This window comes from Thunnus albacares, chromosome 19 (assembly GCF_914725855.1).
Source record: "Thunnus albacares chromosome 19, fThuAlb1.1, whole genome shotgun sequence".
Lineage (NCBI taxonomy): Eukaryota > Metazoa > Chordata > Actinopteri > Scombriformes > Scombridae > Thunnus > Thunnus albacares.
Window position 1 is genome coordinate 22,034,985 of NC_058124.1, and position 13,475 is coordinate 22,048,459.

Here is a 13,475-nt window from a genome sequence, read left to right on the forward strand (position 1 = left end):
TGTCTAAATCAAGTCAGCTGAGAATGAATGAAGCTCCACTCGGTCTGGCGAAGACTCACAGTAACAATGACGTCATAAATCTAAATGTGCAGTAAATATGTCCTTTGATATCACCCTTTTCCGGTTTTATCTCAAAGGAATAGTTTGACATTTGGGGAAATATGCTTTTTCACTTTCTTGCTGAGAGTTAGATGAGAAGATCGTCACTACTCTCATATCTGTGTGCTAAATATGAAGCTACAGGTTAGACAGACAGTTAGCTTAGCTTAGCATGAAGACTGGAAGCAGAGGGAAACAGCTCGCTGGACAATTTCATGGCAGCAAAAGTAACCTCTTGTTGCGTTGCAGCTTGTTGCCTGGCAACCTCATGGTGACGATAAGACTACAGGAAGTCACTGCACCCCGCCAGGAAATAGTAATAATGATAACTTTATTTATATAGCACTTAGCACAAAGTTACATAGTTTTTTTTACAGTAAACAAAAGTAAATAAAATCCAAAACATAACAGTCAAGATAAAATAATTAAAAACAATTAAAAAAAAACAACAAAAAAACTTAACTTCCTGTAAAACCACAACGTGTTGTTTTTATACTTCAGTTTTTGTGCGGATTAAACACACAAGATATAACATGTTATTTAGTTAAATTTAGAGATACTGGTGGGTTTATTTTTTTCTCCCTTTTGGACGGAGCCAGGCTAGCCATTTCCCCCCGTTTCCAGTCTTTATGCTAAGCTAGGCTAACCTTCTCTCATCTGTAGCTTTATATTTACAATACAGATATTTTCTCTTCTTTCTTGGCAAGAAAGCGAATAAATGTCTTTCCCAAAATGTTGCACTATTCCTGTAACCTCCTATTAACCCAATATACTCATTCTTTATTCCGCTCTAGTTGCATAAAGTATGAATTTAACTCAGTCTCATTTTGTTTCATCTCATCTAAATTAAATTGAAAATTTGAAATCCAGCATTGATCCAAAGCTAATCACACACTAAGATTAATGAAGAAGAAGAATTTACGGTATCTGAATTGTCTCCAGTGGTATCATTTTTTAGTCTGATGTCTTCTTATTTAATTTAGATTTTAAAATCTTCTTCTATATTTAGATTGATAAGGTACCATATACAGTATTGTAAGAAAGATGGAGAGTGTCTGTACACTGGATTAAAACTTAATTGGTCTGAAAAAAAGGCAACAGTATAAAGTTTTGGGAGCTTTTTTAATCCATTCATTGAATCCTGCACCTGGCCTGTATGATAAGATGTACACACAACTGCCTCTCTGCACCATAGACAATATTAACATAAATGTTCCCATTTGTTGTATTGTCCCAGAGTTAGATTGAAACAAATATGTTGACACACACTGGTGTACACAAAATCAAGGACACACACACACACACACACACACTGAGAGAGAGAGAAGTGTAACGATAGCATGACTGTAGATTTTCTCGCCCCGGGGCAGAAGCCCTCCGGGGGAAACAGCAGTGTTGTGTTTGAAACGTGTGGAAAGGTTTTCAAAAGTTCAACCTTCAACCTGTGGGAGTTTAAGCTTGGCAGCGTGTCCTGTCTTGGCCTGGGACAGCCGGAGGAGAGAGAGAGACACACAGAGGCAGAGAGAGAGAGAGAGAGGGAGAGAGAGAGAGAGAGATGTAGTGGGAGTCTGGGAGATAGACGAGGGGATTAGTGGGTGTCTACATGTGAAGCGCTGCACCTGCTCCCAGTGTCTTCCTATTGCAAAACACATATACGCCACACACACACTCACACACATACACACACACACTCCATCTCTGTCACACACACACACACACACACACACACACAGAGTAACTGCTGGGACACATCTGTCTGCTTGAATAGACAATAGGGCCTCGCTCCTCCCTCCATCCCTCCCTCCCTCCCCACTCAGCCCAGTCTGCTGGATTGGTCCCATTTTAAACACTGACGCTGCTTTGGCCAGTTTAACCTCTGCTGTTGCACCACAACACAGACCAAACCGCAAATTCAGAATACCTCACCGTCTCTGTCACCTGCACAAACTGACCTTTACCCAGAGGAGAAAAGATTTAGATGATTTATTATTCATTTTAGAATTATTTTCAATTAGATACATCAGATTGCTTACATGAACTTAGATAAATGGTGTGGAGGAGTCCAAAAAACGCTCCTCCATGCTCAATTTGTCACCCTTGTTCTTCCTTCCATATGAGATAAATTACTTTTGTCAGCTAACAACATCTCTGCGCAAGTTTTGGTGATTTTCATGCTTTTTACACAAATTAGAGGTCCACATAGACCTCAGTGGGATGAGATATTTTTACAATACAACACATGTGCATATAAAATTTTCAAAAGCGAGTGAATTATTTCACCCGTGTATGTTTTTTGATTCAAAAATAAGCCTGCATGTTTTTCATGAATACTTGTAAATAAAAAGTTTGGACACTAGCGACCAGTGAAACTTTGGAAATATTCCTGTTCAGCCTGGACACAGTTACGCTTTAGCGCAGTGCAAATGGTGAACCGTTTCCAGAGTTTTTATCAGCTAATCCTCTGAAGGACAGAAGGCTTGCGGCAAAAAAGAAAAGTAGAAAAGCCTCATCTGGCTTTACTTGACTTTACGACTGTAGTGATTTAATATAACGTGTGTCAGCTCTCACCTGTACATGTCAGGGCCAGCCATCCTCCAAAGCACAGTTTTGTAGACAGATGACTTCCTCCCTGGCTACTGAGCAGCACCTCCAACACACTCTATATATATTCACACACACACACACACACACACACACATGCTCACAAACACACACACACATGTGGGACTGATATGGCCACAAGCTGAACCTTCACTCTCTCCTCAGACAGCAGGAAGCTCTGCTGGGGAAATAAACTATCTGGACACTCCCGACTTCAGTTTATTCACATCAGCTGAGTTATTCACTGTGCAAACAACCATGGTTCTCTATAACCTCACTTCATGGTCTCTTTGTGGTTCGTTGAGGATTACAACCAGATTTTCAGATTTCATTCCCCCCACCCAAAACACACAACTTACTTTACTTTCAGTCTGTTTTTTGAAGGAAAAGAGAGCTAGATGTTGATTTAATGTTACCATTTGGCAAAATACAAGTCTGTTACTTTAATACAGTATGTACTGACTTAGGATATATATAAATTTAATCTAGGAAGTAGAGCAAGTGATGGATAAAGTCCTCAAGTAGCCTTTTTATTACCAACAAAAATTGCCTTGTGTATCATCTTTTTTTTCTGAGTTACATTTGCAACCACACAAACCATAAGAATGCATAACTCAGTTTTAGTCAAAAGTCAATTTTGTGTTGCAGAATTCGCTCCTGATTGAAATCCCTCCCTATCGGAACCAAAGACTCTCCACTCCCGTCCACGTGAACTTCTACGTCTGCAACGGCAAGAGGAAAAGAAGCCAGTATCAGCGCTTCACCTACGTTCCTGCCAGTGGTAAAGATCTCCACTTCATATGCATTTACAGCTTACTTAATTAAGCTTAACTAACAGTAAATGAGCAGGTAACAGTTTGGGGTTTGTTGGGTTATTTGCTTGACACTTTAACAGAGCACATGGGTGTTCTGGTGAGTTCAATGTCTCTCCCAAAGAAGGATTACTGTGGAAAACAAGAATGAAGCTGCTGATTTTTTGACTTAATAAAAATGCACCAGTCATACAAGATATTTTGAACTGCCCCTCGCTGTGATTTTACAACTGGAAAAGATTTGTATTATCTCCCATTGTTAATCCAGGATCTAAATCAAGTTAGAAATAGTCTTAAGATATGATATTTCAAGAACGAGGACGAGGCCAACAACACTGCCATTCAAACATGTTGTTGATCATAGATACTGATACACCAAATAGTTTCATTCAGTTGAGTTTAGTGGGGCTGGCAAACTGAGAAACTTTGACTGTGAGGGCTTCGTACAAGAGTCATAACTATTTGTCACAATAAAAGGGAAAATAACTTCCATTTAACCTCTAACCTTTACTGCTACTCACTTATCCTGTCTTTCTTTTACTTTCCTGTCATCACCCCGACACTTCGCCACTCGCAGTCTGCCCTTTTCCTTTCATATCCCAGACTAATTAGAAACATTTTCACCAGCATTTCACATCTGAAGAAGAGAACAAACAGTTTGTATGCTCCCTTGTCTGGTGGTTTGCTAGGGAGGAACAAAGCAATGCTATTATTCCCCCATTGTAAAAAAAAAAAACAAAAAAAAAAACAACTATAAAATCTGTTCTTTTCCATACCTGTAGCTACATGAACACTGCAGTGACTGGACACACAAGGGTGGGGAAAGGGGCATGGGAAAAGCATGTTATTTGAATAGAGAACCTTTTGCCAAGCTAAATATAAACACTGACCCACCAACTGAAATGTAAAAACCACTGCTAATTGCACTTCGGGGTTGGAGCGAGCATCCAGTGGGTGGGTGGTTCAAAGCTCTGATTCAACTGAGCTGGCCCAGCCCTGTACGTGGGCGACGGAGTGCCCCGCTGTGAAAGTGGAGCATTGTCCTCTGGATGCAGGGAGCGTAAGGGAGGGAACGAACTCGGGGGGGGGGGGGGGGGACAGCTAGTCTGGTCAGTGTCTCATCCTAAAGGGTGAGCGAGCGCCATTAAGGCAACAAGCCGGCTGGATGAACAATACGATCTGCCGCAGAAAAGGAGAAAGTCAGTGAAAAGTTTCAAACAAGTTGAGTGAAAACGTAGGTGGAAAAAATGATCAAAAGCCCGTTTTTTTTTTCAATAATGAGATTTAAATGAAATTCAGTTTTTCCTACTTTTTAAAAATCACGTCATGTTAACCTTTTTTGCAGCAGCAGCAGGTGTTACAACAGCTTGTACTAAAACAACAGATTTATTTTGGGACATACAGCACACACGGCTGATTTTCACACTCCGGAAACCCAAGGGCAGGCTCTCTTTTGTGGCAAGACAAACATTTGCACTTCTTCTGCTCTTTTCTGTGCTGGTGCATCTGCCTATCCTCCACAGGCAGACAGACACACTTCCTCCAAACAGGCCCAAAATAGGGGTGCATGTGCTATTTTAGTCCTGCGGTTGGTGTAACCATCTCATCACAGTTCCTCTTTTACAGTTGTTGACAGTGGAGGCTTCAGTAAGGCATGACGCGTCCTAGTTTCACTCTTTTTTTAGTATAATGAGGCACCTTTTTTAGCTTGGTACACCCAGAAAGATTAAAATTATCTTTTTCAAGAGATTTCCCTGAACAAGCAGAATCGCAAAATACAGAAGAACAACAAAAGAAGACGCAGATAAAGAACAACTAACTGCGTGCATCAGTAAAAAAATTTAGAAAGTGCACCAAGAATCACAGAGAGGAATAAAGTAATTTAATCCATCGGCTTTGATTTCAAGCACATGCTTCATATTATAATCTGAAACAGCTTCACCGCAGCCATGAAAAGAAGAAATAGATCCAGTTTAGTGATGCAGTGATGAAGCTCAGGGTCAGAGCCGTGCTGTTGTTTGGTTGTAACGGCACTGAAATGCTTGTTATATAAGATTGATGTCATGTCATGAGCTGCAGCAGATTGACGGTCCACATTTTAAAACGTGGTGTCCAACATGTTCTGTGCTGGAATCTGTACGGGTGGCCAAGATCTCAGCGACTGAGAACAAGTCCTGCCTCATTTAAACTCAGCATTGGTCCTCGTTTGTGCATTCACCACAATCCTCAAACACCCCGAAGCCACCATTTTGTCTTTTTCAGCCACATCTTGTGCTTAAAGCAGCTTTCACGTCCAGTTAAACTTCGTTGTTTTGCTTTGTCTCAATGAGCGAGCAGTAATTTATTTTAAATTGCTGAACCCTGCTGAGTATGAAGCTGCTGTTGCATATTTCATATCGCACATTTAATGGATATTAGCAGTAGAGCAAGATCCAAAGAAAATAGACCCTTTTATTATAGAAGCAGCTGGATGTTTCTCGTGTTGATGAGTCATCCCTTTTTTCCTTCTTTTTTCTAGTTTTGTGAATATTTTCAGCAGGGTGGGAGAGCTCAGGCCCAGACACAGAGTCTCATTGATGAGAGTGTTTGTTTGGCAGTGTGTTTCCTAGCCACAAACCCACTCACTCACTCACACTTGCAGGAAGGTTGGAATATGTGTTTACTCATTTAGCTTTTCCTTCTGTTTTTCCTCCTTCTCCCACAGTGCCAACAATAAAGACAGAGCCACATGACGACTACAACGCCCCTCTGGTGTGTGCCCAGCGTGGACCCAGCCTGTCTTTGCACCCAAAGCCATATTTCCCCCCACAGGTCATGACCCCGATGATGACCTCTGACCTCAGGCCATGTGTGGTGGGAGGGGCTTACTCTGTCAGTCAGCAGAGATTGGCAGCAAAGCCCTCCTCGCTGCCTTCCTCTTCCTCCCCGAGCGCCAGCCCCAAACTGCACGACCTGTCACCACCGCCCTTCTCCAAGTGCCTCTCTGCCGGCCCAGCAGTCCAACACCCAGGCCCGCAGTCCCCGATCCCGCACGTCTCCATCATCCAGGAGACACCCGGGCGCTACCAGCCGCCCAACCTCTACCCACCCAGCAGCGCCTCCTCCTCCCCGGCCTCGCAGCCCTCCACCCCAGGCACAGGCCCCGAGGCGCCCTTCTCTCCAGCCCACTGCATGACCCCTCAGCCAGTCAGCGGCAGCACCAGCCCCGGCGCCCAGCAGCACCCTAAGGTGCCAGAGAGGGGGCGCTCCTCCCTGCAGGAGGACGGCAGCCCCCCCTCGCTGGCTGTCAGCATCAAACAAGAACCACAAGAGCTGGACCAGATGTACCTTGATGATGGTGAGTGAAACTGTTTTTATTATTATACAAAAATATTTTTCTAATCCAGGACATGGAAAACATTATAAAACGAACAACCAGTCCAACCCCCTAATTAAATAGACAATAAGGTTTTTATTGTGCTCCAGCACAAAATGACCATAATATGTCTGCAGGTGCTGATAGCATTTTTGATCAATATCATACTGCATGACTCACCGATCACTTTGCCAGGAGCTGAGGACTTTGGATTACAAAACTCAGTTAGCACGCTCACTCAATGTTGTTTAAAGACTACAAACTTTTTCTTGATGGAGGACAATCCTACAAACAAGCCACAAACATTTTAACATTGTGTTTTTACATATGAAGGCCAAAAAACACAAAATAACAAATCAGTTATGTCAGCATGGTGATACTTAACCTCATTGGTAGGTGTTTTTCACTTACTTTGGGAAAATGTTATTTATTGTTGTGGGAGTGATGAAAGGTTTATCACTGCTGTTGTATTTCCTATTTCTCTTGAATAGAGGCTATCAAAAGTCATACATTGTTTTATATCCCTTTATGAATACTCTCACTTTTGTGGTAGCTGTGTTTCTTCTCTCCATTGCTGTCAGCTTTCTTTGCCGTCTAACTTCTGAGGTAATTAGATCAAAGACAGCTGGTGGTCCAACGTTTGATATATTTGGCTTTAAACCATGAATGAGACAAGCTTTCTCAAAGCTCACTGATAAAATAAATGCACTTTTTTTTGTGACCCTCCTGTATTTATCTCAGAGAGACTGCAAGAGCAGGATTTTAGGAGCACAAACTTTATGATCTCACTGGTCTGGGCCGCTGTGCTCACCACTGAGGTTCGGGGGCCGTGTGCTCTGCGCTGTGGTGATTTGAAATAAATTGGATAAATGATCTTCCTCGGGGCATGAAAAAACAGCGCCTGGCTCTGTGTAAGTCCCGGGGAGGAAAGCAGTGCAGTAGATAAAGAAACACTAACCAGCAGCTATCAGCGGACAGAGCAGCTTTGATCCGTCACCAGAGCCCCTGCTGAATCATCTGGCCGAGCTTCCTGACGATGGCGAATGAGACGCTGTTGTTGGGCCGCAGACGCAGAACTCAGACTGCTCCCATGCCACTTCCTTTGAAAAGTCTGGGTAAATACATTAACACTTGTTAGCTCTGTCTGCGGGGATATTTGGCTGGCTAGCTCTGTGTCAGTGGAGAGTTGATTTGTAATTATGTTCAGACTGGTGCCACCACTGCTGGCGTCTCTAGAGGCTGTTTACGTTCAAACCAGGTGTAGTTAAAGCAAAAAAAAAAAAAAAAAAAAATCAAAGTGTATAAGTACGCCACCATAACCATAATGGATATTTCTTAGCAGCTGGGCCCCCAATTACACTTGTTTTCATTGGCAAATTGAAGGAAATTTTGCTAAGCATTCCAATCTTAATGTGGCTTCTCACTTCATTAAAACCTTTGGCAGAGTTTGATACGCCTTTTTGCTTTATAGCCTCACTCAGGTGTGATGTTACTGTTACTGTAATTTCTTGTTGGCCATGGTCATTAAAACTCAGACAACGATATGAGACTTTTAAAGGGCTGAGACATTGATTGTCACTGAAAATATTTGTTGTAAATAGGGTTTGTGGGCTGCAATTTAGTCTGCAATGATCTGTACATTCCTTTGAGAAACCAAACATTAATTGTTGCCATTTATTTAATGTAATGCACTTAAATTTAATTGTCATAATGTGATGTTTAACCCACTTATCGTGTTAAATAGCCACAGTAAACTTAATTCATAAATGAAGGTGACACAGTCAGATGTTTTTGATCTCCCACATCAAGCGGTGCTGTTTTTGTCTTTTATCTCTGTTTGTACAGCCCTCTCAAATTCATCAGAGTCCCCGCTCTGTTAAACATTTTTTCACACCGTCCCCTTCACAGGTTACAAACATGTCTGCTCATGGAAAGTCTGAATCATGCTGTCTGGCCCCGAGCCGGAGCTATAGGCTGCAGGGCGCACAGTCTTAACTCCTCTGCTGCTGAGGCTGAGGGAGATGGAGACTGGCCACGCTGCCATAAAACTTGCTGACTGGAGAGGTTTGCATGCTTCCCTTTGGCTCAGATAAACGTCTGCAAGAGGTGGCCAAAGCCATACGTTATACTGCACAGTAGTGTGCCATAGACTTTTGTCCATGGTGAGGTAACATGAGCAAAACATGTGCATTCTGAAGTCAGATCGGAGCCAAATGGCGTTACGAAATGCGTTTTTTACGGCGTGTTGTGGCCTTGTTATATGTCAGAACGGTGCAATTGATGACCAGATATTTTACTCATAGGAAAAGTATTCGAGAGTAAATTTGTGTGTAATACCTGTCTGAAAACTGGAATCTGCTTGATTTGATGCAGTAAAACTCACAATTTACCCGTATTATCTGTAGCCACAGCTTGCAAGAATCTTGCTCCAAGCAATAATAGTAAATAGCAACTACCTTTGAAGAAAATATAGCAAAGGTTTATCATGTATTGGAACATCCACGTCATCGTAGTATTGTTGCCAATTATTTCTAAATATAGTGAGTGGCCAGAAAAATACACACACCTGTGTACCTAATACTACTATAAATACCACTACTGAGACTACTTTATGGGTATGTAATATGTTCACCTCATTTACATATATGTAGGAACAACAATAGTAGAAATCCAAAACAACAACACTGTAATCTGCAAAAATACAATAGATTTGAATCAACACCTATCTCACATAATGTCAGAAACAAAAAAAACTTCCACATGGATCATATTTATTACAGGACTTGAGGTTAGAGTCCAAAAAAGACACAAAGTTTGCCTCTCAGGACCCTCGATTTGGATAAGGAAAAACTCCCCCCAACAAGATAAAAGGAACAAATGGGAAGAGCGATAAAAGAGGCGGACAGACATGCAATAGATGTTGTACGCAAGAGTCGACAGAAATAAGAAGTGTAAAATACAATATGGAGCAACAGAATGACAATATTAGGTAGATAGATTACTAAACTGGGTTACTTTGCAACAGAGGGCCCATTTTTCCGGTTAGTCGGTGTATGAGGGAACTTTCATGTAATATGTTGCGTCTTGTCTGCTGTTTTACTATTATTCATTTGTCTTAAGGCCCGTAAAGTTTCTAAAGTTCAGACATTCTCATTTGAAATAATACCTGGGTTTTAAAGAAACAAAAAATGGCAAAAGCTGTGGTGAACTACAGAACCGCTCTGTGGGACTGACTTGCAGTAACCCAGTAGGAGCCTCGTTATGTGGGCCAAGAACATCTCGTGGCTTGTGGCCTGGACTTGACGTGGCAGTAAACGGGGGGATTTGTGGTGTTTTCTGCCCCCCAGCCTTTTTTCTCTCATTGTCTCAGCTCTGGTCTCTCATCTGATTTATCCACAGTGTTCAGGGACTGTTGAATATCTCGCCAGATGATCGATTCTCCTGTAGTTCTCTGTTATTACAGGCTCAGATCATGTTGACACGTTTCAGCCCTTAATGAGGCAAACAGTGCTGTCCTGCTAATTGTTTGGGAGTTCCTCGTCTGTCAGGGGTTTCCTGGTTGGAGAGCTGGTCTGTATCAGTCGGCTCCAGTTGCTGTGGACCTCCGTGCAACAGGAAACCTGTTCCTGGATTACTTCATATCAAACTCCACCTTCCCTGTGCTTAAATAACTGTAAACTTAGCCACATAGAACAAGAAATGAGCTCACTAACAGCACAGTGCCTCATGTTACATTAATAACAAGGCACTATCTAGACATTATTTTAATAACCATAAATAATGTGTATACAGTATACTGCATATTCATAATATATCCTAAACTGTTTTTGATAATCTGAGGTTCAAATTTCACTCTTGACCTTAGTAACAATAGTTAAGAAAACAATCTCACCACCGGGTCTATTTAGAAGCTTCTCTGGAGCTTTCAATCATATCACACAATCTTCATCAGCAGATGGAGTTTACTAAGTTGTCATGGAAACGTAGATGTTCAAATTTCCATTTTCCTGAGCACTTTAAGGACTTCTCATCCGTGTTTGCTCAAAAGCTTAAGTTCATTTGTGACATTGAAAACATCAGTTGAGAAAGCAGTCTCATACTTTCATCATAAGGTCCATTTAGTAGCTGTTCTGGAGCTTTCAGTCATATCACGATCATATCAAGAACAAATGGATCTCAGCTTTTAAACCAATATGAAAAGAGCAGCCCCTTAAGTGCTCAAAAAATGGACATGACAACTGGGCAAACTCCATCCACTGCTGAAGATCATGTTATATGATTTAAACCTCCAGAACCACCACAAAATGGACCTTGTGAGATTAATTTCTCAACTGTTTTAATTCATTTTTTAAAATAGAGACCCTTAGAGTGACTGAACATAATCTCTTTCAAGGTTACATACAGTATAATTGTTTAAAAAGTTATTATTTTGGTTTCTCAAAATCAAATCAAAATCACAAAGACCTAAGACTTTACCTGAATAAAATAATGACTCAGAGATTACCATGCTGCTCAGTGTGGCCGCTGATGTGTTTGAAGCATCTCTATCACTTGTCGCCTGAGCAAATCAATGTGACCAGAGAGCCACATGACACAGATGTCACACTGGTGCTGTGCCTATTTTAAGGACTTTGTTGTAAACACACTTAGAGATCAATAGATTGACTTTTTTTTCAATTAGATCCTCCACATCAAATGTGGCGGCACAATGAAAAGTGGGCCATGGCAACGGGCATGTAAACAGTAAATGCTGTGGCCTCAGTTGGATAAAAGATAACGTTTTACTGCTGAATCCAATTGAATTCTGTCTTTTTACCGTTTCATTATTATGTGAAAGCTATTCCTCCACATGTGGTGCATAAAGATGCGTGAGGAAAAATATCTGAACGCCATAATTCACCCGTGGTTTTAAAAGTTACCGGACAGGTGATGATGTGGAGGTCTGACGATGTCTTGATGTGCTGAATTTATAGCCGCCGTCCTGGCTTGATGTGCGCGTTGAGAAGTCGGTGTAATAACGTCCTCTTGAGGTTTCGAACTCAAAGATTATATCCTTCCACCTCCAGATGCGCAGAAGGTCAAAGCCAGATCAAATAGAGGAGAGGAGGTCAGTCAGTTCAGTCTGGGTCGGGAAGAGCACACATGGCAGCGGAACGACAGACTGTAGGAGGGTGGAGATGAGGTTTGAGTGTTTATTTCTTCAAGTTCAAGTATGTCTTATGGTAATATTGGTCATATTCTCACATTCACATGGCTGGTGGCAGTATGCTGTCCTGATGGTGAGGTATGTTAGAAAGCATCTTGCATTACCATATACACAGAAAAATGGATCCTTCTAATCTTACTGTTAACAGAGTTGCAACTAATCCTGATGAAACAAAGACTTAAGTCTGTGGAGTTTAACTCTGATTCAGTCAAGTCTCATAGGAAGGAGATTTCTCCGCCGCAAGGATTTGTACACCCTGTATGAATATCTAAGAGATACACATTTATCCATGATGTATTACACAGATAAATATACAGATCAAAACCAGTGGCTTAGCATATTTGCATTACATATAAAACACAAGATTTTTCTACCCTCGAGGCAGCCATTGTTTCAGTACACAAGCAACGTCAAGTTGCCTGAGACCTGAAACATGTTTGAGATCGTTAATTCATCACAATGATCAACTCGTCATCTCTATTTATTAATGAAAGTTGCTTTATTCTATGAGAGACTCACCTCAGACTAGACTCACCTTTGTGGTGCATTAAGGGACAATCAGACAGTCAAAACATTAAGAGTCAGTTGCTGAATAACAAAATATTCATGATCTTTGTTGTTGGAATTAGTTGAACTGCACTTAGATTTTTATGGTTAATTGTCACCTCTTGTCCTAAAAGAGTTTTTGCTTGACAGTTTTATTTTACTTGTCAGATGTCTGTCCTTGAATGCACCATTGCCAAGTCTTCAAAACAGTCCCCATTTACACTTATTATTACTTTAACAAATAAATGCAAGGGCAACAAAATGTTCACTGTTATAGTAGCATTATTCTATATGACATTACATTTTCATGGCTAAATAAGTGAATAAGTTCAAAACAAATACCTGTAATTATTATTTATTAAGATTTTAACAGTCATAAACTCACCTAATCTCCTCCATCAGCACTGTGTAGGTGTTATTTAATCAGATTTGATTGACAGTTGCCTGGCAACATTAGTAACATTAGTAAACAACCTCACTGTCGTTAGATTTTCATTCAGATTTTGCAAACTCTGACTGATTAATGTAAATATATAACATTACCTTTATCTAACTGAGCTCTGCCCACTTAAAACTAATGAGCAAAGCATAGAAGACAAGACAAAAACAGAAATATCTCATTTGAAATAACAAAATCTGTTAGCAGAAAATTGTGTGCTCATGTAGCTTGTTGAAAAAACACGTTTTAGGGCCTTTAAGGAGTCTCTCCAAGTTCTAAAAACTTTTAGTACAGTATGCATAACACGTAGTAAGTGGGATAAAACATGCTAAGTGTCTATGTTGAACCTGAATGATGAGTTCATCCCTTTCTTGGCCCTAAGCTGAATCAAGAGGAAGTGATTTAGAGCACCTGAAT

General features: G+C 41.0%; 1 protein-coding gene across 2 annotated transcripts in view; it reads left to right on the forward strand.

Moving 5' to 3' along the window:
- The window catches only part of nfatc1 (nuclear factor of activated T cells 1), a 47,950-nt gene that overhangs the window by 26,253 nt on the left and 8,222 nt on the right, over positions 1 to 13,475 (forward strand). Inside the window, exons 8-10 of one of the 2 annotated variants that reach the window (XM_044335529.1) lie at positions 3,349 to 3,481; positions 6,217 to 6,849; positions 11,934 to 12,049. In XM_044335529.1, the coding sequence (XP_044191464.1) occupies positions 3,349 to 3,481; positions 6,217 to 6,849; positions 11,934 to 12,034 (867 nt within the window). In that variant the 3' untranslated portion in view covers positions 12,035 to 12,049. The remainder of the gene's footprint in view (positions 1 to 3,348; positions 3,482 to 6,216; positions 6,850 to 11,933; positions 12,050 to 13,475) is intronic. The other variant, XM_044335530.1, reaches the window with a different exon arrangement.